This window comes from Delphinapterus leucas, chromosome 9, assembly GCF_059928025.1.
Source record: "Delphinapterus leucas isolate spDelLeu-1000000601 "Yukka" chromosome 9, BTC_Dleu_Yukka2, whole genome shotgun sequence".
Classification (NCBI taxonomy): Eukaryota; Metazoa; Chordata; class Mammalia; order Artiodactyla; family Monodontidae; genus Delphinapterus; species Delphinapterus leucas.
Window position 1 is genome coordinate 13,573,014 of NC_143137.1, and position 23,790 is coordinate 13,596,803.

The 23,790-nt window shown below is 46.7% G+C and overlaps 2 protein-coding genes across 3 annotated transcripts in view; one reads left to right on the forward strand and one right to left on the reverse strand.

Annotated features, from left to right (window-relative positions):
* Window positions 1–504: 504 nt before the first annotated feature.
* RAB19 (RAB19, member RAS oncogene family) lies at window positions 505–14,238 on the reverse strand. Of its 2 annotated transcripts, none has more exons than XM_022579715.2 (4): window positions 13,887–14,238; window positions 11,493–11,705; window positions 10,130–10,313; window positions 505–2,005 (listed from the first exon to the last, which is right to left on the reverse strand). In XM_022579715.2, exons 1-4 carry the CDS (start codon window positions 14,145–14,147, stop codon window positions 1,737–1,739), a joined length of 927 nt encoding a protein of 308 aa, XP_022435423.2. In that variant the 5' UTR covers window positions 14,148–14,238; the 3' UTR covers window positions 505–1,736. The 2 variants fall into 2 exon arrangements, with proteins under 2 accessions (XP_022435423.2, XP_022435416.1); XM_022579708.3 differs by having other exon boundaries at window positions 13,870–13,985.
* Window positions 14,239–17,648: 3,410 nt separating this feature from the next.
* Window positions 17,649–23,790, forward strand: part of SLC37A3 (solute carrier family 37 member 3) — a 46,308-nt gene continuing 40,166 nt past the window's right edge. Inside the window, 1 exon segment of the mRNA XM_089917324.1 lies at window positions 17,649–17,753. The gene's annotated coding sequence lies outside the window, so the exon portion shown is untranslated.

Consider the following 23,790-nt stretch of genomic DNA (forward strand, 5'->3'; position numbering starts at 1 on the left):
AGGTGTATTCCTGATCTGCCTTGTGAACTCCTGCTTCACATAACCCTTTCTTTAGAACAAGAATATGTATGTGAAAAAAGGTTAATCTGCTTTGATGCATTTATTATTTCTGGCTTGTAATAGATTTCCCTCATGTTTCCAAAAGGTAAGTTGTTCGCTTCAAAAATGAATATATATTGCTGTGAATTAAATGTAATTTATTCTCTGTGGTTACGCTCCCATCCTCACCTGACCTCTGTATGGTAGTAGTTCTCAAGGTTTAGTGTGGGGAGAATCACCTGGCAAGCTTGGTGAAGTGTGGGTTTCTGGAAAGATTCAGTCAGTCAGCCATGGGTGTCAGGGATCCTAGACAAGCATCCCCTGGCCCCTGTCCTAGGTGTGGTTGGGGAATTCCACTACAGAAGCATTGCTCTGTTGTACTGTCCAATGGGCACATGGTGTGAGCCACACACATAACTTAAGATTTTCTAGTTGCCACATTAAAAAAAAGTAAAAAGAAACAGCTGAAATGTTAATATATATTTTATTAACCTGGAATAATATTAATCTAAAATATCATTTTAACATATAATCAATATAAAAATTATTAGGAAGATACTTTACATTTTATTTTTCATAATACATCTTCAAATTCTGGTATGTATTTTACATTCAGAGCTCATCAAATTCAAATTAGCCAGTTTCAAGTACTCAGTCACACGTGGCTGGTGGCTATTTGTTTTGCGCTGGTCTCAGCCTGCAGTTAACAGTGCTGCAGCTAGAAATGCCTGGGGGGGACCCACCTGCACCCTGGGTGCGCCCCGGACAGACATTTCCTCTTTCAGAGCTGATGTTGTGGCCGGACCAACACCTGCAGTTCTTATTAGGATTGTAAGACACCCTCAGCAGCAACCATCAGGGAGCTTTGCAGACACAAGGGTTATGACTCACAGCTTCCAGAGGGTACACAGCACGCCCCGGCCATACAGCAAGGTCAGTACTGGTTTGATATTTGTCTATGAGCCAATTTAATTTCAATTCAGAAATGACTTCTGATCCACCAGATGATTGGGTGTTTTGGAAAGAAATTGTAGGCATCTCCCTCATCCTAGGAGGGTGGTCCAATCCACCCAACTCGGATAAAGTGAAATCTAATTCTCTCTCCATCACATGGCTCCTGACCATTTGGCAAGACCGTATTTATGGTCTTTAGGTCAAAAAGCTTTGCCCCCCAAACTAAGACCCGAGGTGTGAATGTCAGGAAGCAGAAGTTAACAGCATCTGGTTCATCATTGCAGGCTTTTTCCCCATCTTCCCACGCCCACACTGTTTTCAACCACTCTGCAATGTTCCAGACATCTTCTCCCCTGTCTTCTTTCCTACTTCTACTTCTCTTTTCTTCTTTCCTTCACTACCCTCTTCTTCAAGTGAGAGGCAGAGTTCAGTAGAAAACAGCTGAAGGGTTGGGGAGATAGAAAAGGGAAAAATGAAAAGGAACAAATCTTGTCCTCCTACTGCTGGGCCTTGAGTCCTAGGAAAAGTCAAGAAAAACAGTGGTGTCCTCCATCCTCAGAGTCAGGGTTTCCCCCTCTGGTGTGAACTGAGGCAAAAGGGTGCCCCCCCACCAGGCAGGAAGGAGTAGGACCAGCCGCAAGTCCGCACTGGGGTCCGAGGTCTACTCCGCAGACACGAGGCCGTCCGCTGCCCTTGGCTTCGGAGGTGGCCTCTGCTGGGTGCCACCGGCCCGGGGAACATACTCAACAAGTGCACTGGCTCTTCTCCCTCGGCCCCGGGGCCGTGAGGACAGGACTGGAATCCAGGGGGAGGCTGCCCAGGGTGCCCTCCCCGTACAAAGGCAGGCTGTGGCGTGCCATCAACTCCCTGGCCATCAGCACGAAGACCTCATCGATGTTCTTGGACTCCTTGGCAGACGTCTCCAAGACAGCCAGGAGGCCGTATTTCTCAGCCAGTGTGCAGGCGTCCTCAAACAGGACGTGCCGTTTTTCCCACATGTCACATTTGTTCCCTGGGAGTGAGAGAGAAGCAAATATTCCGATGAGTAACTTAATCTGGTTTTTTAGAAGGTGAACTTCAAAAAGAACATTTTAGTTTAGCAATATGCGCACGTGCATTTGTTCACAAATAGTTACTGAAAATGAACCCAACGATGAATGGAAACAGAGCCACTATCTTTTTTTTTTTTTAATTGAAGTACAGTTGATTTACAATGCTGTGTTAGTTTCTGGTATACAGCAAAGTGATTCATATATATATATATAAAATTTCAGATTTTTTCCATTATACTTTATTACAAGATATTGAATATAGTTCCCTGTGCTGTACAGTAGGTCCTTGTTGGTTGTCTATTTTATATTTAGTAGTGTGTATCTGTTCATCCTAAACTCTTAATTTATCCCTCCCCCACCATTCTCCTTTGGTAACCATAAGTTTGTTTTCTACGTCTGTGAGTCTGGCTCTGTTTTGTAAATAAGTTCATTTGTATCATTTTTTTAGATTCCACGTATAAGTGATATCATATGATGCTTGTCTTTGTCTGACTTACTTTATTCAGTACAATCTCTAGGTCCATCCATGTTGCTGCACATGGCATTATTTCATTCATTTTTATGGCTGAGTAAAATTCCATCGTATATATGTGCCGCATCTTCTTTATGCATTCATCTGTTGATGGACACTTAGACTGCTTCCATGTTTTGGTTATTGTAAATAGTGCTGCTATGAACATTGGGGTGCACGTATCTTTTCGACTCAGAGTATTCATGGAGCTGCTGTCTTAATTCACTGTCCTGTAAGAGCATTAAGAGCTGCTAGGAATGGGCTGGAGGTGTGTGTTTTATTGCCCAGGACAGGTGGAGCCCCTGTATTTGGGGACCATCATTCCTGCCAAGTGTGACAAGGTGAAGGCTGGGCCGGTGACCCTCTCTGTCTTCTCTCTACTTGCTTCACATCTTTTTCCTCTTTTCACTCTTTTTTTTCCCAAGTGACTGTAGAGATGGGGCCTGGTCTCACTGAGGAGACTGTGATGAGATTTGTTGGATTAAAGGCGTGGAGTGAATAGTGAAGGACAGAGCTATAATTTACAGGCAATAAAATGCACAGACTTGGGCTTCCCTGGTGGCGCAGTGGTTGAGAGTCCGCCTGCCGATGCAGGGGACACGGGTTCATGCCCTGGTCCGGGAAGATCCCACATGCCACGGAGCAGCTGGGCCCGTGAGCCATGGCCACTGAGCCTGCATGTCCGGAGCCTGTGCTCCGCAACGGGAGAGGCCACAGCAGTAAGAGGCCCGCGTACAGCAAAAAAAAAAAAAAAAAAAAAAAATTGCACAGACTTGCAGCAGACAGGTCAATGAGTTTTGGCAAATGTCTATGTCCCATAACCGCCATCCCCCTCAGGACACAGAACATTTGCAATTCCCCCAGAAAGCTCGATGAGGGATTTTGCCAGCACAGCCCAGGATTTACTGTAAGAGAAGTACCGCATTTCTTTTCCTCCTCCTCAATCCTACATTCGTCTAATCACTGGACTTTGATCTCTCGGAGGCAGGAATCTAAAGGCGAAATTACTTTCTCACCAGGTTTGTTTCACTAGACATCAAGGTTTATTACAAAGCTACAGCAATTAAGATGGGCTAGACCAGTGTTTCTTTATTGTCCTCATAGAGGGTCTTTTTCGATCTTTTTTCCCCCTAATTACCCCTTCGCCTCTGAAAAACAGTAAAATTTCCTATTTGGAAAAAAAATCTAGATTCACAGGAAATTGCACACACACACACGCACACATACACACTACATATATATATATATATATTCAGGGAGGTCCAGTGTACTCTTTTCCCAGTTTCCCCCAATGGTAATAACCTCTTGCACAACTACAGTACAATATCAAAACCAGGAAACTGACACTAATACAACCCGCAAAGCTTATTCAGATTTCACAAATTATACACACATTCCTTTGTGTGTATGTGTGTGTGTGTGTGCGCGTATGTATTTGTGCAATTTGATCACATGTGTAGATTCCTACACCTACCAGTGCAGTCAAGATACAGAACAGTTCCATCACCACAAAGTGCTCGCTGTGCTACCCTTTACAACCTCCCACCAGCTCTAATCCCTGACCCCTGGTAACTAATCTGTTCTCCATCTGTATAATTTTGTCATTTCCAGGATGTTATGTAGGGGCTTCCCTGGTAGCGCAGTGGTTAAGAATCCACCTGCCAATGCAGGGGACACAGGTTCAAGCCCTGGTCCAGGAAGATCCCACATGCCGTGGAACAACTAAGCCTGTGCGCCACAACTACTGAGCCTGTGCTCTAGAGTCTGTGCTCCGCAACAAGAGAAGCAACCACAATGAGAGGCCCACGAACCGCAATGAAGAGTAGCCCTAGCTCCCTGCAACTAGAGAAAGCCCATGCGCAGCTACGAAGACCCAACGCAGCAAAAATAAATAAATAAAAAATAAATAAATTTATTTTTTTAAAAAAGAATCATACAGTAGGTAGCCTTTGGAGATTGGCTTTTCTCAGCATAATTCTCTTGAGATCCATCAGAGTGATGTATGTATCAGTAGTTTCTTTTTTTTTTTTTTTGCGGTACGCGGGCCTCTCACTGCTGCAGCCTCTCCTGTTGCAGAGCAACAGGCTCTGGACGCGCAGGCTGAGCGGCCATGGCTCACGGGCCCAGCCGCTCCGCGGCATGTGGGAACCTTCCGGACCGGGGCACAAACCCGTATCCCCTGCATCGGCAGGCGGACTCTCAACCACTGCGCCACCAGGGAAGCCCCCAGTAGTAGTTTCTTTTTTATTGCTGAGTCATGTTCCATGGTATGGATGTACCACAGTTTGTTTAACTACCCACCCATATGAAGGAAACTGAGTTGATTCTAGTTTTTTATTATTATGAATAGTGCTTCAGTGAACATTTGTGTACAGACCTTACAAAATTTGTGTACAGACCCTACAGATACACTGTATATCTGGCCCTTTGGAGGCCACAAACCACTGTAATATCTAAAATATTTTTGCCCTCCAAAAGAATGCATGAAATAGACCAGTAGAATAGAATAAAAAGCTCAGAAACAAACTCACGAATATATGTACCCTTCACAGAAAGATGGTGCCACAGAGCAGTGGACAAGATTGCCTTTTTAGTCAATAGTACGGAGGCAATTGGATCTTTACATGAATAGTTACAAGTTTTGGCCCAGACCTCTCACTGTACACCATAATCAATGCTGGGTAGATTGCAGATTTAAATGTAAAAGTCATAATAAATTATAAACAAACAAATCCAGCAAGCAAGGGAGGGTGGGAGGGAGACGCAAGAGGGAGGAGATATGGGGATATATGTATACGTATAGCTGATTCACTTTGTTATACAGCAGAAACTAACACACCATTGTAAAGCAATTATACTCCAATAAAGATGTTAAAGAAACAAAAAACATACAGCAAGCAAGCTTCAAAAGATAATGTAAGGCTATGTTAATGATTTCAATTAGGGTAAATTTTCCTACATAGGATACAGGAAGCAATAATCATTAAGGAAAAGTTTGATGGATTGAAATATATTAAAATTAAAAATGTCTGTTCATCAAAATACACCATCAGGAGAGTGAAGAGGAACTCTGAGAGTAAAAAAGTGAAAGATGAGGGACTTCCCTGGTGGTCCAGTGGTTAAGACTCCAAGCTTCCAATGCAGGGAGCATGGGTTCGATTCCTGGTCAGGGAACTAAGATCCCACATGCCGCATGGCGCGGCCAAAACATTAAAAAAAAAAAAAAAATTTTAAAATAAATAAATAAAGGTGAAAGATGTATTTGCAACACATGCGATTGACAAAGGGCTCAGAGCTGTTCAAGAGAACTGACTTCAGGGAGCGTAGGTGACCCCAGCCCTGCTGCTACCCCACTGTCCTCCGCCAGCTGGTGCAGAGGCCCCAGCACAGGGAGGCACTGACGCAGGCCCCTCCTGCAGACCAGGGTTCCACTCCTCTATCAGGCAGCTTTGGTTCAGGGCTGAACGAACCTTTCTTGGACACCATCCTCCTTCCTCCCTTCTCTCCTTCCCAGGGGCAGGTCTGCATGACATAGAAGACTCTCCCTGCCTCCTTCTGGGCCTTCCTCTTTACTCCTCACAGCCATTTCTCCCAATAAATCTCTTGCATGTCTATCGGATCCTGTCCTGACATCTTCCTGGAAGACCCGAACCAACATAGATTATTTCCAGGAAACATAAGGTACTTGTAGGGATCAATAAGAAAAAGACAAACAACAGGTAGAAAAATGGGCATGAGAATTGAAAAGAGAATGTCCAAATAGCTAACAAGTGTATGAAAAAGTGCTTGACCTCAACAGTGAACAGGGACCTGCAAATAAAAAAATGCGAGTGATATCACGACACACTTATCAGGATGGAAGAAATGAAAAGATCTGATAATAGCAAGTGCTGGTGAGGATGTAGAAAAGATCTGATAATAGCAAGTGCTGGTGAGGATGTAGAACCAGGGAATCCGGGTTCTAAGAGCTTTTGCTGAGAGATTGTGGACCTTTAAATATAACAGGGGAAAGTGGAAGGACAGAGAGGGAGATTTGAACCCAAATCTGTCTGACTGCAAAGTCCAGGCACTGGAGTGGACGAGACATTGCCTCAACCAGAGCTTCAGGGGGCGACTGTCGGACTGACCAGCTACTGGAAAGTGGTTGGACAGGAACTGAACCACCCGGGGCTCTGATTCAAATCTGGCCTCACCTGTCAGTAGGTGACTCGGCTGAGCTCCTTGGCAGGATACTTAACTTCCAGAGGCCTCGGTTTCCTCAGCTGGGAGACGAGGATGGTCGTCTCTGCTTCTCAGGATGGCTGTGAGGATTAAGTGAAGGGACCCAGGGGCAGACTCAGAGTGGAGTTTAGTAAATGTCACCTGTCGTCAGATCTTGTCACCCCTCCTGGTCATCACACTTCAGGAGCAGCTGTTGTGAAGGGTGTCAGAAACCTTGGCCAGTGTCCTCCTCGGTGCTTCGAAGAAGTGGTTATTGAGGAAGAAATATGGCTCTGTTGGGGGTCAGTGTTTATTTTTATAACTCTGAACTCTGCCTTTTTCTTTTTTTAAAAATAAATTTATTTATTTATTTGTGGCTGCATTGGGTCTTCATTGCTGCATGCGGGCTTTCTCTAGTTGCAGTGAGCGGGGGCTACTCTTCGTTGCAGAGCACGGGCTCTAGGCGCGCGGGCTTCAGTAGTTGTGGCACGTGGACTCAGTAGTTGCGGCTCGTGGGCTCTAGAGCGCAGGCTCAGTAGTTCTGGCTCATGGGCTTAGTTGCTCCGCAGCATGTGGGATCTTCCCGGACCAGAGCTCAAACCCGTGTCCCCTGCATTGGCAGGCAGATTCTTAACCACTGCGCCACCAGGGAAGCCCTGAACTCTGCCTTTTGAAGAAGTGTTCTTTATATCTGAAGTCAAATAAAAAATGTTTCTGGTCCCAGAGGGGACCTTTGGCTGAGAAGTAACAAGAGAGAGGAGGCAGCTCACACTTCTCCAAAAAGACAAGTTGCCCTCCATGTGGAAGACGCTTCCCAGTCTCACTAATCTCTCCTGTTTCCTGCCATGAGGGAAAAGACACAGCCCCTCTGAAAAAAGGGGCTAAGTTTGAGGCGCATTTTCTTTGGCAGCTGGCTGTGGATAGGGAGCTTTTGATCTGATGCAGCACGAAGGAACGAGCCCCGTCTAGGCTCTTGGAATGACTGATTCTTAAATTACAAGAAGCAGAATGAGTTACAAAGCAGCATTCTCTTCAAGGCCATGCATATGATAGGGGCTAGACTGTGACTTAAAACAGCAAAGACAGGGAAAACATGGTTCTAGAATAACAAGTCCTTTTCGGAATCACAATAGTAATAATAAATGGGCTAGATGTGCCAACGATGTGTGCGAGTGACCTCTTCTGTGGACCGTCTGCAGCCCAGCTATGCTTCCTGTCACTGCCCCCCCCCTCGGGGCCCAGCTGCTTGGTCCAGGCCGGGTACCTTACACCAGGCCTGCCTGCCACCGTGAGGTTGGCCAGCAGCCTGGGCCAGGCTTTGCCATGAGAAAGAGGAATGGGGCGGGACTTCTCTGATGGTCCAGTGGTTAAGACTCCGCGCTCCCAATGCAGGGGGCCTGGGTTGGATACCTGGTCAGGGAACTAGATCCTGCGTGCGTGCCGCAACTAAAAGACCCTGTGTGCTGCAACTAAGACCCGGTGCAGCCGAATACATAAATAAACAAATATTTTTTAAAAATTAAGTATTAAAAAAAAAAGGAATGGGGCAATGGGATTTCCTTTCTGAAGAATGTGAGCTAGAGGGTATGAGAGAATGAGGGATTTTGTGGCCGGAGCAGGCTGGGGATGATGCTTTGAGGAACCCAGGAGGGATGGTTCGGAGGGAGAGTGCTGCAGGCCCACAGTATCCTGAATGTAAGGAGCAGCTCTGAGAGAAGACATAGATACACAATGGTGGAGGAGGCTGGTACACAGAGCCCAGCCCTGAGAGGAGGGTCCCCAACTTCCTGCTTGCGATGGGTGGCCTGGCTCCACTGTGTCTTCCACTCTGCTGGGCTTGAATGCTGGGCTGGGTTTTCCTAGGTCGCAGGGACTTGCACCCTCACCATAAGCACCCCACCCCATTGTTTAAGGAACACAGAGGAGTTTGTTCCCTCAAACAAACGAACCTTCTAGAAACAAACCCCACACCCGTTATGAAGCACCTACTATGTGTCAGGCACTGTCAAGCGATGTATACACATTATCTCATCACACCTTTACAACAACCCTAGTGAATACTGATTGCATATTATAGATGAGGAAACCAAGGCTCAGAAGGTAACTTACCACACAGCTAGGATATGCCTGTGCATGGATAAATAATCCACTAAACATGCTATGTTTAGTGCTCAGTCCCACAGCAGCTCTCTAGACCTGTGCTCTGCAAACTTTAATTTGCATATGAATCTCTCTAGGATCCTGTTAAAACGAAGATTCAGATTCAGTAGGTCTGGAATGGGGCGTGAGATGGGGCACTTTTAACAAACCCCAAAGTGGTGCTGATTCTGTGGATTTTTAGGGCAGTGAAAATACTTTCTATGGTATCATCATGGTGGATACTTGTCATTAGACATTTGTCCAAACCCATAGAAAGTACAACACCAAGAATGAGCCATAATGTAAACTATGAAGTTCAGATGACTATGATGTGTCAATGTAGGTTCATCCTTTGTAACAAATGTGCCACATTGGTAGGAGATGTTGATATGGGAGAGGCTATGCATGTGTGAGTACAAGGGGCATATGGGAAGTCTCCGTACCTTCCCAATTTTGCTGAGAACCTTAAAAACTGCTCTGAAAAAATAAGTCTTAATACAAAAAAAAAGAAAAGGAAACCTAAAACCAAAAACCCCAGTGATGCTGATGCTGCTGGTCCGTGGACCACGCTTTGAGTAGCAAGAACCTAAACCAACTTGCCAAAATCAAGCAGCCACTTGGTAAACATTAGTGTCCTTAGGAGGGGCACTGCTTGCAAAGCTAATACTATAGGGAAGCGACAGCACGTTACCCGTTTCTGAATGCACAATGTGACAGCACGTATTTCAAGCTGTGGGTTCACTTTGTATAGTTGAAGTTGCGGTTAATTTTGATGTTGGCTTGTTGTTCAGATTTGCTTAGCATCTTAGCAGGTGTGATAAGTCATTCAAGAGTGTTGTCAGTCATAGTCATCTGAGCGGCTCTTCCGGGGACTAAGAGCCATCTGACGCTGTGAAGCTCAGACTACAGAATACTTCCTGTGTAGTCTGTACAGACGTGTGTCAAATCAGCCAGGGTGTACCTTCATCTAGATGTCTGGCCCCATCTCAGGTTTTTGCAGTGAGAAACTCTAGGGTGGGGCCCTGGAATCTGTATTCTTAACAAATTCAAACCACCCCACTCTCATGCTCAAGTGAACCTGATGGGAATTTCTGGCCCAGATGTTTTCTGAGGTCCCATCCGCCACGTGCACTTTTACAGCTTCCTGTTCCACTGCCACTGGAAACACAGAAAAAGCTGAGCATGGGGGGCGGCGGGCAGTCAAGGAAAGCGAAGCACTTTGAAATCGACCTACCAATCAGCATGATGACCAAGTTTGCCGCCCCGTATTTCTCTATCTCGTGAATCCAGTGAGGAACAGACTCGAACGTGGACCGCCGGGTGAGGTCGTAGGCAATGATGGCCGCGTGGGCACTGCGATAGTAGCTTTGGGTGATGGTCCGGAAGCGCTCCTGGCCTGCAGTGTCCCACACCTGCATCTGGAGAAGGGCAGGAAAGGGGTTCCGCATCAGGAGTTCCCACCCCTGATGGGAACTTGCTCGCCTAAGTCGTTCCCTGGGTCTCACTTCTAGAGATCCAAATTCAGGAGGTCTGGGGTGGGACCCGGGAATCTGTCTTTTTTCAGGTGCTCCCCAAGGTAAAATCCCCAAGGTTTTCAGGTTGGGGGCCATCACCTAAGGTGCCCTTCAGTGGGAGAGGCGGATCCAGTGTCCTAAGGTCTGGTGTTCTTTTGCCTTCCTACCACACTCATCCCTTCATCCAGATGTTTTATCTTTTTTTTTTTTTTTGCGGTACGCAGGCCTCTCACTGTTGTGGCCTCTCCCGTTGCAGAGCACAGGCTCCGGATGTGCAGGCTCAGCGGCCATGGCTCACGGGCCCAGCTGCTCCGCGGCAGGTGGGATCTTCCCGGACCGGGGCACGAACCCGTGTCCCCTGCATCGGCAGGCGGACTCTCAACCACTGCGCCACCAGGGAAGCCTCAAAATGTCTTTTTACTATTGTGTTCGTTTAATAAGGATCCCACACAAAATCCATTTATTACATTTTCACCAACACTTTTTGATCTTTTTTGGTCAAATGGGTAAATGATATTATCTCACTTATTTTAATTTCATTTCATTAATTATGAGTAACAATGGGCACTTTTACTTTTTCACATAAATGTATGAGCCAGTTCATATAACATCTGTGAAGTAGCTGTTTTGTCTAATCTGTGAAGTGCCTACTTTTTGTATTTGGTTGTTGGTCTTTTCTTCGATATTTATCAGAGCTCTTTTCACATCAGAGAAATTAGCTCTCTGTCAGTTCCATATTTGCAAATGTTTCTTTCCAGTTTGTCACTCATCTTTGACTTTGTTTATGGTATTTTTGAGTATGTAGAAATTTGACCTTTATATGATCATATAGAAGAGTATTACTTTGACCTTTAAATAGTTAGATGGAGCAATATTTTCCCTTATGGCTTCTGGGTTCTTGTCTTACTTTAAAGCCTGATTTCTCTATTCCTCAATGATAAAAATAAATACTCCCATGGGTTTTTTTTTCCTGGTATTTTAATGATCTCATATTTTATATTTAAATCTTTCACTCCTCAGGCATGTGTTTCGGGGTTAGGAACCATGGCTAAAAGAGGCAGACCCACCCCGTCCCCCTCTGACCTTCACTTTCTTGCCGTTGATCTCCAGGGCACACACAGTGAAGTCCACCCCAATGGTGCTCTGCTGCGCCTCGGTGTAGACCCCGGACGTGAAATGCCGCACCACACACGTCTTCCCTACGTTGGAATCCCCGATGAGGATAATCTTGAACAAATAGTCAAAGCTCTCATCCGCTGCCCTGGCTGAGCTGGAGAATTGCATGGCTCTTGCCACCTAGAACAGATCAAGGAAGAAAAGAAGGAATTCAGTCTCTCTTTAGTGCAGCCATCCCCAACCTTTTCGGCACCAGGGACTGGTTTCGTGGAAGACAATTTTTCCTCGGACAGGGTGGGGGGCCAGGATGGTTCAGGAGGCAACGTGAGCGATGGGGAGCGATGGGGAGCAATGGGGGGCGATGGGGGGCGATGGGGAGCGGTGGGGGGCGATGGGGGCTATGGGGAGTGATGGGGAGTGATGGGGGGCGATGGGGAGTGATGGGGGCAATGGGGGGCGATGGGGAGCGATAGGGACCAGTACCTAACAGGACCGGTACTGGTCCACAGCCTGGGGATTGGGGACCCCTGTGTTAGTGACCACCTACCAGGGGCCGGGAACTATTCTTGGCACTTGGGATTCAGCACAGGACAAGACAGAGTGAGGTCACTCTTTTCCTAGCACTGCCATCCTCGTGGGAGAAGGATGTTAATTACCGGTCAGGTAAGAGGGAGCTGCCCGCACAAACCCCACCTGTCCTAGGTGAGTTAACATTACTTTAGGGGTGACCTTGGAATGAAGAGGTTCTACTGCTGTTCCCTGCTGGGCCCAGTACACGGCCAACACTCTCAGATGACAGCATTGACTGGGACTTCCCTGGCAGTCCAGGGGTTAAGACTCCATGCTTCCAGCGCTTCCACTGCAGGGGGTGGTGGGTTTGATCCCTGGTCCGGGAACTAAGATCCCACATGCCTCGGGGCCCAGCAGGAGTGTTTTACCTGCCAGTTATCAGGTGGGAGACATGCCTAGCTGTCAGCCTATCTCCATGTCACACGGGAGGAAGACAAATTACTGGAAGACTGAATGGCAAGGCAACGAGCAGCAAGCATCAATGAGACCTGACAGACAAGTCAGTTTCGGGAAGAGTCACACAGCCCTTTTCTTCTGGTTGGCACCTGCTTTTTCTTGTCCTGGAAATTATGATTCTGAGAATATTCAAAATGAAAACTGTGGGGAATTCCCTGGCAGTCCAGCGGTTAGGACTCTGTGCTTTCACTGTCAAGGGCCCGGTTTCAATCCCTGGTTGGAGAACTAAGATCCCACAAGCCTCGAGGTGCAACAAAACAAAACGAAACCAACAAAAAAACCCTGTGGTTCGAATGTTTGTGCCATACTCTACCATAGGCTGGAAAAGAAAGTTTCTCATGACAGTGTCTCCCAAACTAACTGATTATCAGAATTACCTGGGAAGATAATTAAATATCTATATATTCCTGGAGCCCATCTTAGGTCTGCTAAATAGATTTAAAAACATGCACACACTCCCAGGTGATTTTGAGGACTAGCTAGCCTCGGGAAGTGTTGACCGACACAATCACCCACCTGAAACTTTATTCCCACCGTCAGCGTCTCTGCTTAAATATCCACAGCATCTCAGATCACAAGGAACTCAGTACCTCCTGAAAAAATCTATGTTGTGTGCACAGCTCTAACTTACATGGGGTTGAAACCTATCTCCCCGAGGTTTCCATCTGTGGACCCTCATGCTACATCAGGACTCCCATTCCACATGCAGCAGATTCCTATTTGGAGCAGCACCCATGTCCCCTCATGGCAGATATACCCGGGCCCTTCAACTGTTCTTTGGTTGTCTTGGGTCTCCTCGTCAGATGTCTCTTAAAAATACAGGAAACCTTATTTCATTTGATGACAAAATTTGATGTGTTGCAAATTGTTCCTGCCTATGACACCCTTCTTCATTTCCCCCAGTTTTAGTTTTTGGCTTTCTCAGAAGTCATAGAAAAGGACAAGTCTGTATCATCACACAAATTAAAATCTGTACGTAAAAACTGCGAGCTTTAAACAGACGGAGGATCCTACACTTCTCCTGGACTCCTCTGAAATCACTATGGCTAAATGATCCAGCAGACACGAGACATAATCAAACAACTCTTCCCCGGGCTTTTCAAGTAAAGAAAGCCATTCCACTTCCGGTGTCTTATCCCTGTAATTTGAGCTGAAATCTTACTTCCATGCCCCCCCCCATACACACACCAAGTAAGTCCTCAGGGTTTCCACAAAAGCCCCCTTCACCTCCGCCTACACGCCCTGCAAGGAGAAACAAGCGATGTCCACCCTCCAACACTCTCCATCCTGCATCCTGTAACCTGCACCTGTTGCTTACCTGTCTGGCTCTCTCACCTCTGCCAGTAGGTAATGTTTGCTCTTTCTCCTGGTTTTCCTTTTGGTCCTCCGTGCCCCTTCTTCCTCCTGTCTCGAGGCGTGGTGGGAACTGTAGTTCTGTCCCCAGGTGTCAGGTTTGGTGGCCTGAGAAAGTGAAAGGAAAGTGTCAACCCTCCCTCCCTCCACCTCCCCCTCCCTCCCCATCCGGAGGAGCTGCCATTGGGTACAAAGCACGGGGTGAGGCCACACTAGGTCACCTTTCCTCCGGCTTCTTAGCATCACATGTTATCCAGCAAACCCAAAATGAAAAGGACTAGCCTGCTACCTCAGCCAACACCTACTGAGCCTCCCTGTTCTTTCTCTCAGCTCACATTCTCTTAGGCGGCCCTTACCCCCAATTTTTCCTGGTGTCCCTTGTTTGGCTGGGGTGGGAGTGGCTAGTTGAAGGACAGCAACTTAAAGGAGGATACAGATCTGGGTTTTGAGTCATTTAACTGTTTTGTGGACTTGAATAACCTTTTCTGAGGAGCCACTGAGAGAAAGGAGGTGATCCAAAGAGAAGATTAAAAAACGAAAACAACTTTGAATTTGCAGGGGAAGAAGGAGCTGAAAAAAAGTGTTTCCTTCCCCCCACAAAGTGTACCCCAGAACCAAGGTTAATTTCTAGGAAGACCTGGAGTTCGTCAGTCCCTGATGCTGGCAGGAGAAGCATAGAGCTGAGGTGAATTTTCCTTTTTATTTTTTCCCCACAGAGTCTGGAAGAGTCACTGCTTCTAGCATGGGGACCAGATCAGCTCCACTCTGTGGAATGTGCTGAGCAGGCAGTTAAGCTATAGGCACAACATGCAAAACAGAAACATCCCGATCGATAAAATATTAAACTGGTGTAGTGATTTCAAACTGTGGGCTGAGACCCGTTAATGAGTCATGAAGTCAAATTTAGTGGGTTGTAACCAGCGTTTTTACAGAAAAGATTAGGAAACCAATTCAGAATGCATTCCATGGAGTAAGGGTATTGTTGCATGAGCTGTTTGGATCAGTTGTGAACAGGCACGTGTGTGCTGGGGGTGATGTAAGATGTATTTCTTACTGTGGGTTGAGGCCTAGCACTGAAATAGAGGACAGTTTATTCACTACTCAAGAACATTTCTCCAGAAAACCTGTAAATGATTTACCTTACCCCAAATTCCATTTACACTTCACTTTCAGGAACCTCTCTTTTGGGGAGGATAAATCCAATGTTGGCAGGTAGAGCAAGAAGACAAAAGACACTGCCGAATCCTGCTGCTGCATACCGTGCTTTATTGTGTTTTTAAAAAATGTTTATTTTATTTATTTTTTTGCCCATGCCATGCAGCATGTGGGATCCTAGTTCACATTCAGCATGTGGGATCTTAGTTCCCTTATGAGGGATTGAACCCGTGCCCCCAGCAATGGAAGCGTGGAGTCCTAACCACTGGACTACCAGGGAAGGCCCTGCAGACTGCTCTGAAAGCCACAGTCATGCGTATGAGGCTTGAAGATGAAATGTAGGTCAAGATCCACGACAAATGTATGGGCAGGGGCAGGAAATAAAACCCGTGAGATGTGTCAGTGAGGTTAGGTGTCAAAATGTTTTCTTCTTCTGGTAATGATTACTGATAAAGAAAAAAAAAACCCCAAAACCAAAAAACCCCAGCTGACTCAGACTTCGCACTTGGAGAGCAAGTAGAATTCGAATGGTAAAATGCTCGAATGGTTATGGACGTCAAGGAGAGATGCTGCTTTTCCCTACCCCGACCCTCTCCACCAATGCTGACTATAAGTGCAAAGAGCAGAACTTGGGTTATGGGGAAGAAGGCATTCTTGACCTGGGTGGTGGTGATGCAGTTCATATACTTATACACACACACATACATACGTGCATATACACACATATATCTCACAATATATATAGTTTACCATTTTAACCATTTTTAAGTGTATCATCCAGTGGTCTTAAATATATTAACATTGTTGTGCATCCGTCTCCAGAACTTTTTCATCATCTCCAACTGAAACTCTATATCCTGTTAAACAATAACTCCCATTTCCCCTCCCCCCCAGCCCTTGGTAGCCATTATTCTACTTTCTGTCTCAATAAATTTGATTACCCTACGTACCTCATACAAGTGGAATCATACAGTAAGTGTCCTTTTGTGCCTGGCTTATCTCACTTAGTTTAATGTCTTCAGGGTTCATCCATGTTGTAGCATGTGTCATAATTTCATTCTTTTAAAGTTGAATAATTGTCCACAATTTGTTTTTTACAATAAGTGTGAAACGCCTGGTCTGGTCGATTTATGGTTGCTCCCCATAATATCACATTTCCCCAGCCACACCCTCTGATAACTGGAAACAAAACTACCCCTGCATTGTGTAAAGGCAAATACAAATTAAAAATAAGAGACTTAATTCTCCTTGTTGAAAATAAGGGAAGAGGACCCCCCTCCCTCCGTTTTCTTTCAAAGTTTCTGTCCTTTTCGAATATATCTTTAGAATGGCTAAATAACCTCTGCTGGTCTCGCAACTCTGGAATGTTTCCTCCAGGACCTGGGAGCCATCTTTTGAAATTCAAACATCCAGGGAGCTATTGCCCCTAACTCCCAGTTCCTGTGGCAGGATGGGAGGCTAACTTCCGTGGGGGCCTTGCTCCAATTTGCAAAACCATCTCCTGTCCTAAAGGTGTGAAAAGTTTGTTTGTCCTAAAGGTGTGAGAAGTTCTCTGGATAAGCCAACTCCGGTGGTCTCCCCAGTGACCATGATAAAGTTAGGAGAAATATTTGTGACATAAGGTCCAGTCGAGTCCTCTCACTTGAGGAGTAGTGATTATCTGAGAACTTGCCTGGAGTGGGTAGTGTCTGCCTGGCAATGTAAGGGGGAGATTCCTTTCTTCCTCTTAGCGCGTTGCCTGTGATGTGCGTCACAGTCTGATTCAAAGCGTATTCAATAATAAAACTGTTTTCTAATCTGCTATCTTTGTGGACAGGTTTTCTGGGTTGAAAGACTTATTTATTTATTGATTTTCCCTCTAGCAGTTGAAAGAGAGCCCAGGAGGGCAAAAGACCCTTGTTCAGAGTCGTGTGTTGTAAGGCCTTCAGTTTTTGTTTTTTTTTTTTACATCTTTATTGGAGGCCTTCAGTTTTTGCTTGAGGTTGCCAGGATCTTAACACTCATTTATTTGTTTGGGTGATGGGGGTGGGATGTACAACAGTGAATTATACCGACAGACTAATAACCCTGTCCTTATGGGCAAAGCAGCGCGTTTCTTTCTCTCAAAACAAAATGCAGAATAAAGGTTTTTTTTAAAAAAAGATGATTTATATATACATAATTTTTTCCCAGATTATATCTTCTCTCTTCCGCACTGCTTCTTTCCTAACAGTCCTGGCTGGTGTCCGTCCCTCCGACCTCCACTTCCCCCTCGGAGCTGCCGGGTCCACCCAGGCCTCCGGCGGCGTCTGGAAGCCGACACTCCCCCTCCACCTCCCCTCCCCTCTCCCTCCCTTCTCCTCCCCTCTCCCTCCCCTCCCCTCCCCTCCCTCTCCTCCCCTCCCCTCCCTCTCCCTCCCCTCCCTCTCCCCTCCCCTCCCCTCCCTCTCCTCCCCTCCCCTCCCTCTCCTCCCCTCCCCTCCAGCCCCTCCCCTCCCCCTCCCCCTCCCCTCCCTGCCCAGTGGCCCTCAGGTAAACCCGCGCGGTCGGACTACAACTCCCAGCATGCCTCGGGTAACGACGGGTCACGTGAATGCCGGAAACCCTGGCCGCGGCGGCGCCGGTGAGGTGGCGGCGGGAGTGGCAAGCTTGCGGGCGTGGCGGAGCGAGAGGAGCTGCCGGCCGGCCGAAGCGCGACTGCTACTGCGGACTCGGGTGCGCGAGCGGCGACGCGCCGGGCCCGAGCCGAGAAGGGCGGGAACCCGGCTTGGGGCGGGGGTGAGGGGCGCCGCAGGCGAGGGCAGGTCCGAGGAACTCCCAGGCGACGAGGGGACGGGGCGGAGAGGCAGAAGGTGGCGGCCGGTGGGTGTGGCGCCGCGGGCAAGGCCGGCCACCCCTCGTTCCGTCCACGCTGGGCCTGGCTCCTCGGCGCCCAGGTGCTCCGGGACCGGCGGAGTACCGTAGCGGGCCGGCGAGTACCGTAGCGGAGGGGAGCGGGAGGGTCGGGAGGGCCCCACGCCAGCGCCGTGGCGGGGGCGCCTGTGCAAGAAAAGGGTTTGTCGTTTAGTCCAGGTGGAAGGGTACCTCACAGGTAGGGCGGGCAGGCTTTTGGAGAGGATGTAGTGAGGCCACAGAGGGAGAAGGGTCTTAGTGGAATAACTGGGCTTTGCCTTTTGGTAACTACCACGGTTTCGGTCAGGAATTTATCTGATCGCTTTTTCGTCTTTAACTCAGTATTCTTGTGTGCACAATGTGGTCTGTTTATTCTCACGTCTCATGGGATTATGGGAACTTGTCCACAGGGTTTTTGGTGTTTCCAGAAACTAGGCGATCTCCTGATAACTTACTGAAAGGATTGTAGGGAGTTCCTGGGGTGAGCAAAATATGATTCTTAATGGCCACCTTTTTTCTTCAGCGTTTTGATGCTTGAATTCTTTTTTTTCCCATTTGTTGAATGTTTGCTGTATGCCCGGCACTGTACTTACTTACTAAATTAATTTATTTTTGGCTGCGTTGGGTCTTTTTTAAAAAATTATTTTTGTCTGCGTTGGGTCTTCATTGATGCGTGCGGGCTTTTCTCTAGTTGCGGCGCGCGGGCTTCTCATTGTATTGGCTTCTCTGGTTGCAGAGCACGGGCTCTAGAGCACAGGCTCAGTAGTTGTGGCGCACGGGCTTAGTTGCTCCGCGGCATGTGGGATCTTCCCGGATTAGGGCTCGAACCCGTGTCCCCTGCATTGGCAGGTGGATTCTTAACCACTGCATCACGAGGGAAGCCCCAGGTGCTGTACTTAGATAAATTGTCTCATTTAATCTTTCAGTGAGGGAATTGAGACTCAAAGAAGTTAAGTGGAGGGTCTTGAATTCCAACTGGAACTTTCATGCCTTTGTGTGGGCCATGTTGTGGCTTCAGATGACAATCTTCTATTAATCTTTGATGTCTGGTCTCTGCATCAGAAAATAACCCTGAAATGATACTTTCATAAGCTCAAAGTCGGTGCACTGTCTTGTTGCTCACTAGCTGTCAGGATCCAGTGTATTAGTCATTGTCTCAGGTTCTGATTTGTCTTTTTCACCAGTGGTAAGGAGATGTCACAGCAATGACCATTAACTTGAGTATAAGTCCTTTGTCTAGGAGAGGGAAAGATTTTTATCTTGAAAACTGTTGTCTTTGGAATATGTTCAAAATAGGTAGGAAGAACGTGGTTTGGGGAACCCTGAGAGAATTTTACAGAAAAGTGCTAGGTATTTTACAGCTGTGGTAAGGAACAATTTAAGAAGAGAGACAAATTACAGGAAGACTTGAGTTTCGAATAAAAGGATTTACATGATACAGGGAAACGACCTCAAATGAGGTCATGTGGGATAAAAAAGATACTTGTGTAAATTACAGAATGCACAGCTGTCACAATAGGTGAGCTCAACTATCCATTTAGTACTTTTCCCCCTACCTCTTTATACTGAGTATACATAATCATTTTACTTTGCAAACATAAAAACTGAAGTCTAGGGAGTGAAGTAATTGCCCTTCTTATTTAAGCGTGTGCGAGAACCACAGTTACTAATAAGGTGCTTTTTTTCCATCCTGCATCTATACTTCCATGTTTAATGTGTGATATTTTTAGTTACTGTGTTTTACCCAACTTGGGATATTTTAACCTTCCCTCTTACACAGTATAACGTAGGGTCTAGGGTCAGGTCTGGGTTTGAATGCTCCTTTCACCTCCTAAGAGATATTACTTTCTAAAATCCATTTTTTTATCTGTAAGATACGGTGAGAACTAAATGCAATGGCACATGGTAAGTACCTAGCACAGGGCCTGGCACTTTGAAAGCATTCAGTGTCAGTCATCAGTCAAAGCATTCATTCATTCAGAAAATCTTTACTGATCATTCTAAATGCTCAGCTAGGCCCTGGGGTTATAGCTGTGGTGTTAAGACAGGTGTGGAACTTACAGATGAACAATAAACATGTGAACAATTAAAGCAGATAATAAGATTGGGAGAAATGCTGTGAAGGGAAAAAGCAGATGGAGATGGGAGAGGTAGTATCGGAGGGAGCCCATTTTAGATAGGACGATCCAGGCAGCCACTCTAGCGGATGACACTTGAGGCTGAGCCAGGGAAAGGCAAGAGCAAGCCATTTGCAAAGAACCAGGAGGAAAGCATGTCAGACAACAGAAGAGCAAATGCGAAGTCCCAAAGCAAGGAAGGGCTTGGTGTGTTCAGGGGCAAGAAAGGGATCGGGTGCTAGGGAGATGGTAGCCGTGTGGAGGAGTGATGCTGGTGGGGGGCGGAGCAAGGGGGGGCACAGAGGAGAAGGAAACGGCTAGCTCCATGCTGTGTACAGCGGCAAAGGATTGGGACCCACCCAGATGTCCCGCAGGAGACTGGACTGCGGCAGCTCTGTAGGTGCAGATGGGGTGGACCTCCACCCTCTGATAAGTGAAGAGAAAAAATGGTGCAGGATAGTGTGTGTTGTATGCTCCCATTTGTGTATGTGTGAGTGTGGGGCTACGCCTGGAATGCACGCGCAGGTGCAGATTCTGCAAGAACGCAGAAGCAATGGTAGGAGCCCCGGGTGACGTGAGAACAGGGAGGGAGGTGTCACCGAGTATATACCCTTTGAACTTTCTACCATTCTGCAAGAACGCAGAAGCAATGGTAGGAGCCCCGGGTGACGTGAGAACAGGGAGGGAGGTGTCACCGAGTATATACCCTTTGAACTTTTTACCGTATGTGTATAGCATCTACTGCATACAGGTTTTGGAGGCCACGGCAAAACTTGTGGTTTTATATGAGTCTTGGGAAACCGTGAAGAAGGCATTTTAAGCAGAAGAATGACAGCTGATTTATGTTTTAAGATATGTTTCTGGCTGATGTGTGAAGAGTGATGGGCAGCAGGGGGCTGTGTGTGTGCTAGATGTAAAATAGTGAAACCCTGCCGGAGGCTGTTGCACTAGGCTTGGTAGAAGATATGGGTGGTTGACCTTGGCAGTGGCTGTGGGGATGGGGAGAAGAGGATGGATTTGGGCTGAATTTTGGGGTGAAAAGGACTGGATTTAGTAATGGGTTGGATGTGGAAGCGGAGAGGAAAGGAGAAATGAGGGCTAAGTGTTAGTTGCCTTGGTGGTACCATCTTGTGAGGGCAGTGCTGGGGACGAATGGGTGTGGAGGGAGGAAGTGAAGAATTGTGAAATTGTCTTTTAGTTCCAAGGAGGGCTCTCAAGTGGTTGGTTGGCTGTGCCGCTGGGAGCCCTGGAGGGTCTGAGTTAGAGCTGGCGCTCTGGGAATCATAGGCAGAAAGCCGTGGTACCAGATGAAGGGGACAGAGAGCTTGGAAGTTTAGAGAGAGAAGTGTAAGTGCGTTATCTTAGGTGTTGAGAAAGCAGGTCCTTAGGCAAGTGTGGACTTAATGGGCAGAGCTGCATGCCCTCTGAGGTTTGTGGTTTTGAATCTGAAAAGTGAAACCAGCCCGCTCCTTTAATTTTTCTCTGGCAAAACTCAACCACTTGGGCCCAGGGGAGGAGGCCAGAGGCAAGCGAGGAAAAAAAGGCCCATAAGGGAGATAGTCCAGATTCTAAGTTGGGAAAGAAGGGAATGAGGACAGGAGGAGGGTCATGGATGAAGGGAAAAAATGGGGAGGTGACCTAATTGGGAGCTTGCTGAGGTAAAATGACTTTGGAGTGGGGAGTATGAAGTAAGCAGTTTTCTGGAAGGAGACAAAGCAAGATGTTTGAAATGCAGTTTGGGAGGTGATGCACTTACTGCTTAGTAGATGACACGGGCCGGGTTTTGACCACGGAGTGGGTTTTGCTTGTGGGATAGAGGAAAAGATTGGTGGGAAGAGGACAAGGGTCTGCTAGGTTACCCATCTGGGTGTTGACATGAGACAGAGCAGAGCGGGGACAGCAGGTGACCAGGAGACAACGGCTGTGAAGGGCAGTGGGCAGCGAGGCCCAGGAGCTTCGGAGAAGCTGGGGTCTCGCAAGGAGGAAGAGTGGTTATGAAAAGGAAGATTGCTTCTCGCTGAGAGACCCCAGAGGAAGCAGTGCTATCGAAGCAGTGTTATCTGGGGGCAGGCAGGAGTCCGCCAGGGTAGGAAAGGCAAGAACTCGCAGAACAGGGTCATAGTATGGAGAAATAGATTAACTGCTTCTCTCCATTTCCAGAGAGCATTTCCTTCCAGTGGGGGTGGGGTGAGGATGGGTCCGATGAGATGGAGGTGGCAGGTGATCTCTTTTTCTGCCAGTCTCTCCCCTTTCCACTCCGCAGTCTGTTTCCCCCAAAGTGTTCCTAATACGAGACAACTTTATTTATTTATTATTTTTTAATAATTAATTAATTTTGGGCTGCGTTGGGTCTTCGTTGCTGTGCATGGGCTTTCTCTAGTTGCGGAGAGCCGGGGCTACTCTTTGTTGCGGTGCGTGGGCTTCTCATTGCGGTGGCTTCTCTTGTTGCAGAGCACAGGCTCTAGGCGCCTGGGCTTCAGTAGTTGTGGCTCGCGGGCTCTAGAGCGCGGGCTCTGTAGTTGTGGTGCATGGGCTTAGTTGCTTCACAGCATGTGGGATCTTCCTGGACCAGGGATTGAACCCGTGTCCCCTGCATTGGCAGGCGGATTCTTAAGCACTGCGCCACCAGAGAAGTCCCTACAAGACAGCTTTACATCTTACTATTTTGAGTTGGAATGGACTCTAAATATGTATGGAAAGTGAAATTTGGGGAATGTTTTATATTCCAAGGCAGTGTTTATAAGGGGGAGATTGCCCTCTGCCTGGGCATGTCACATGTGAAGCCATCTTTTTATTTAGCCTCCATCACACAATATGGAGTGTTCCATCCTGGAAAGTATATTGTGTGGGTGATCCTATAGGATCTCAGAAAGCTTCTTACAAGTCAGATGAGTTAATGATCATGAACTCGCCTTGAAAAGTAGAATAGGGCTCAATGGTTCTGCATCCTTTTTGATGGCAGGGATCTTACTTTTTATAAGTTTTTTTTTTTTTTTAAGGTCATTCTTGTTCTCACATGACAGTTGTATATTTAGTATCCATGGATTAAGAAAATACTAAATGACGAGCTTCTATTCAGAAACAGTTAAAATGAATTTTGGCTTTATTAATTATAACAGCATTTACATACGCTTGAAAAATGTTAGACATTTGTTCAGTCTGTATTCAGAGCCGGAAAGAAAATGGTCTAAAAGTAGGATGTGCTTAATAGAGTCAGACTTGGCAAAAACTCTGTGCTTCTGCAGGGCTCCAGAGCTCACAGATGATCAGAAATCACTTCTGTGATGTAGGACCTATAAATGCAAGGTATTGTTATTAATGATTAATTATATAGGACCAGATGTTATAATAGTATTCATTTTAAATGGCATTCTGCCAACATCAGATGAATGTTTAAACTCTTTTCCCATTGAACTTATTAAGCATTTTCTTCCCTGTCACTGTAGCTAAGGAAAAGGTGGTTTATTTAGAAACTAAATCCAGATGGTCTCAAACAGCTTGGTAGTCATTTAGCACCATTAATGTAACGGTACAGGCCTGAAATCCACAACCATCATTGCCGAAACAAGTAATTCCGATCTGTTGGAGCATACATTTTTGGAATTATTCTCTTACCTAATTAATTGTAGAATTTCATAACCCACAGCCTTTTCTGAAGTATTCAGCACAGTGTTTTGAGTTGTGAGTGTGTTCAGGTCAAAGAGCTGTGACTTACAAAGAATGGTTAAAACTTTGAGCTGTTT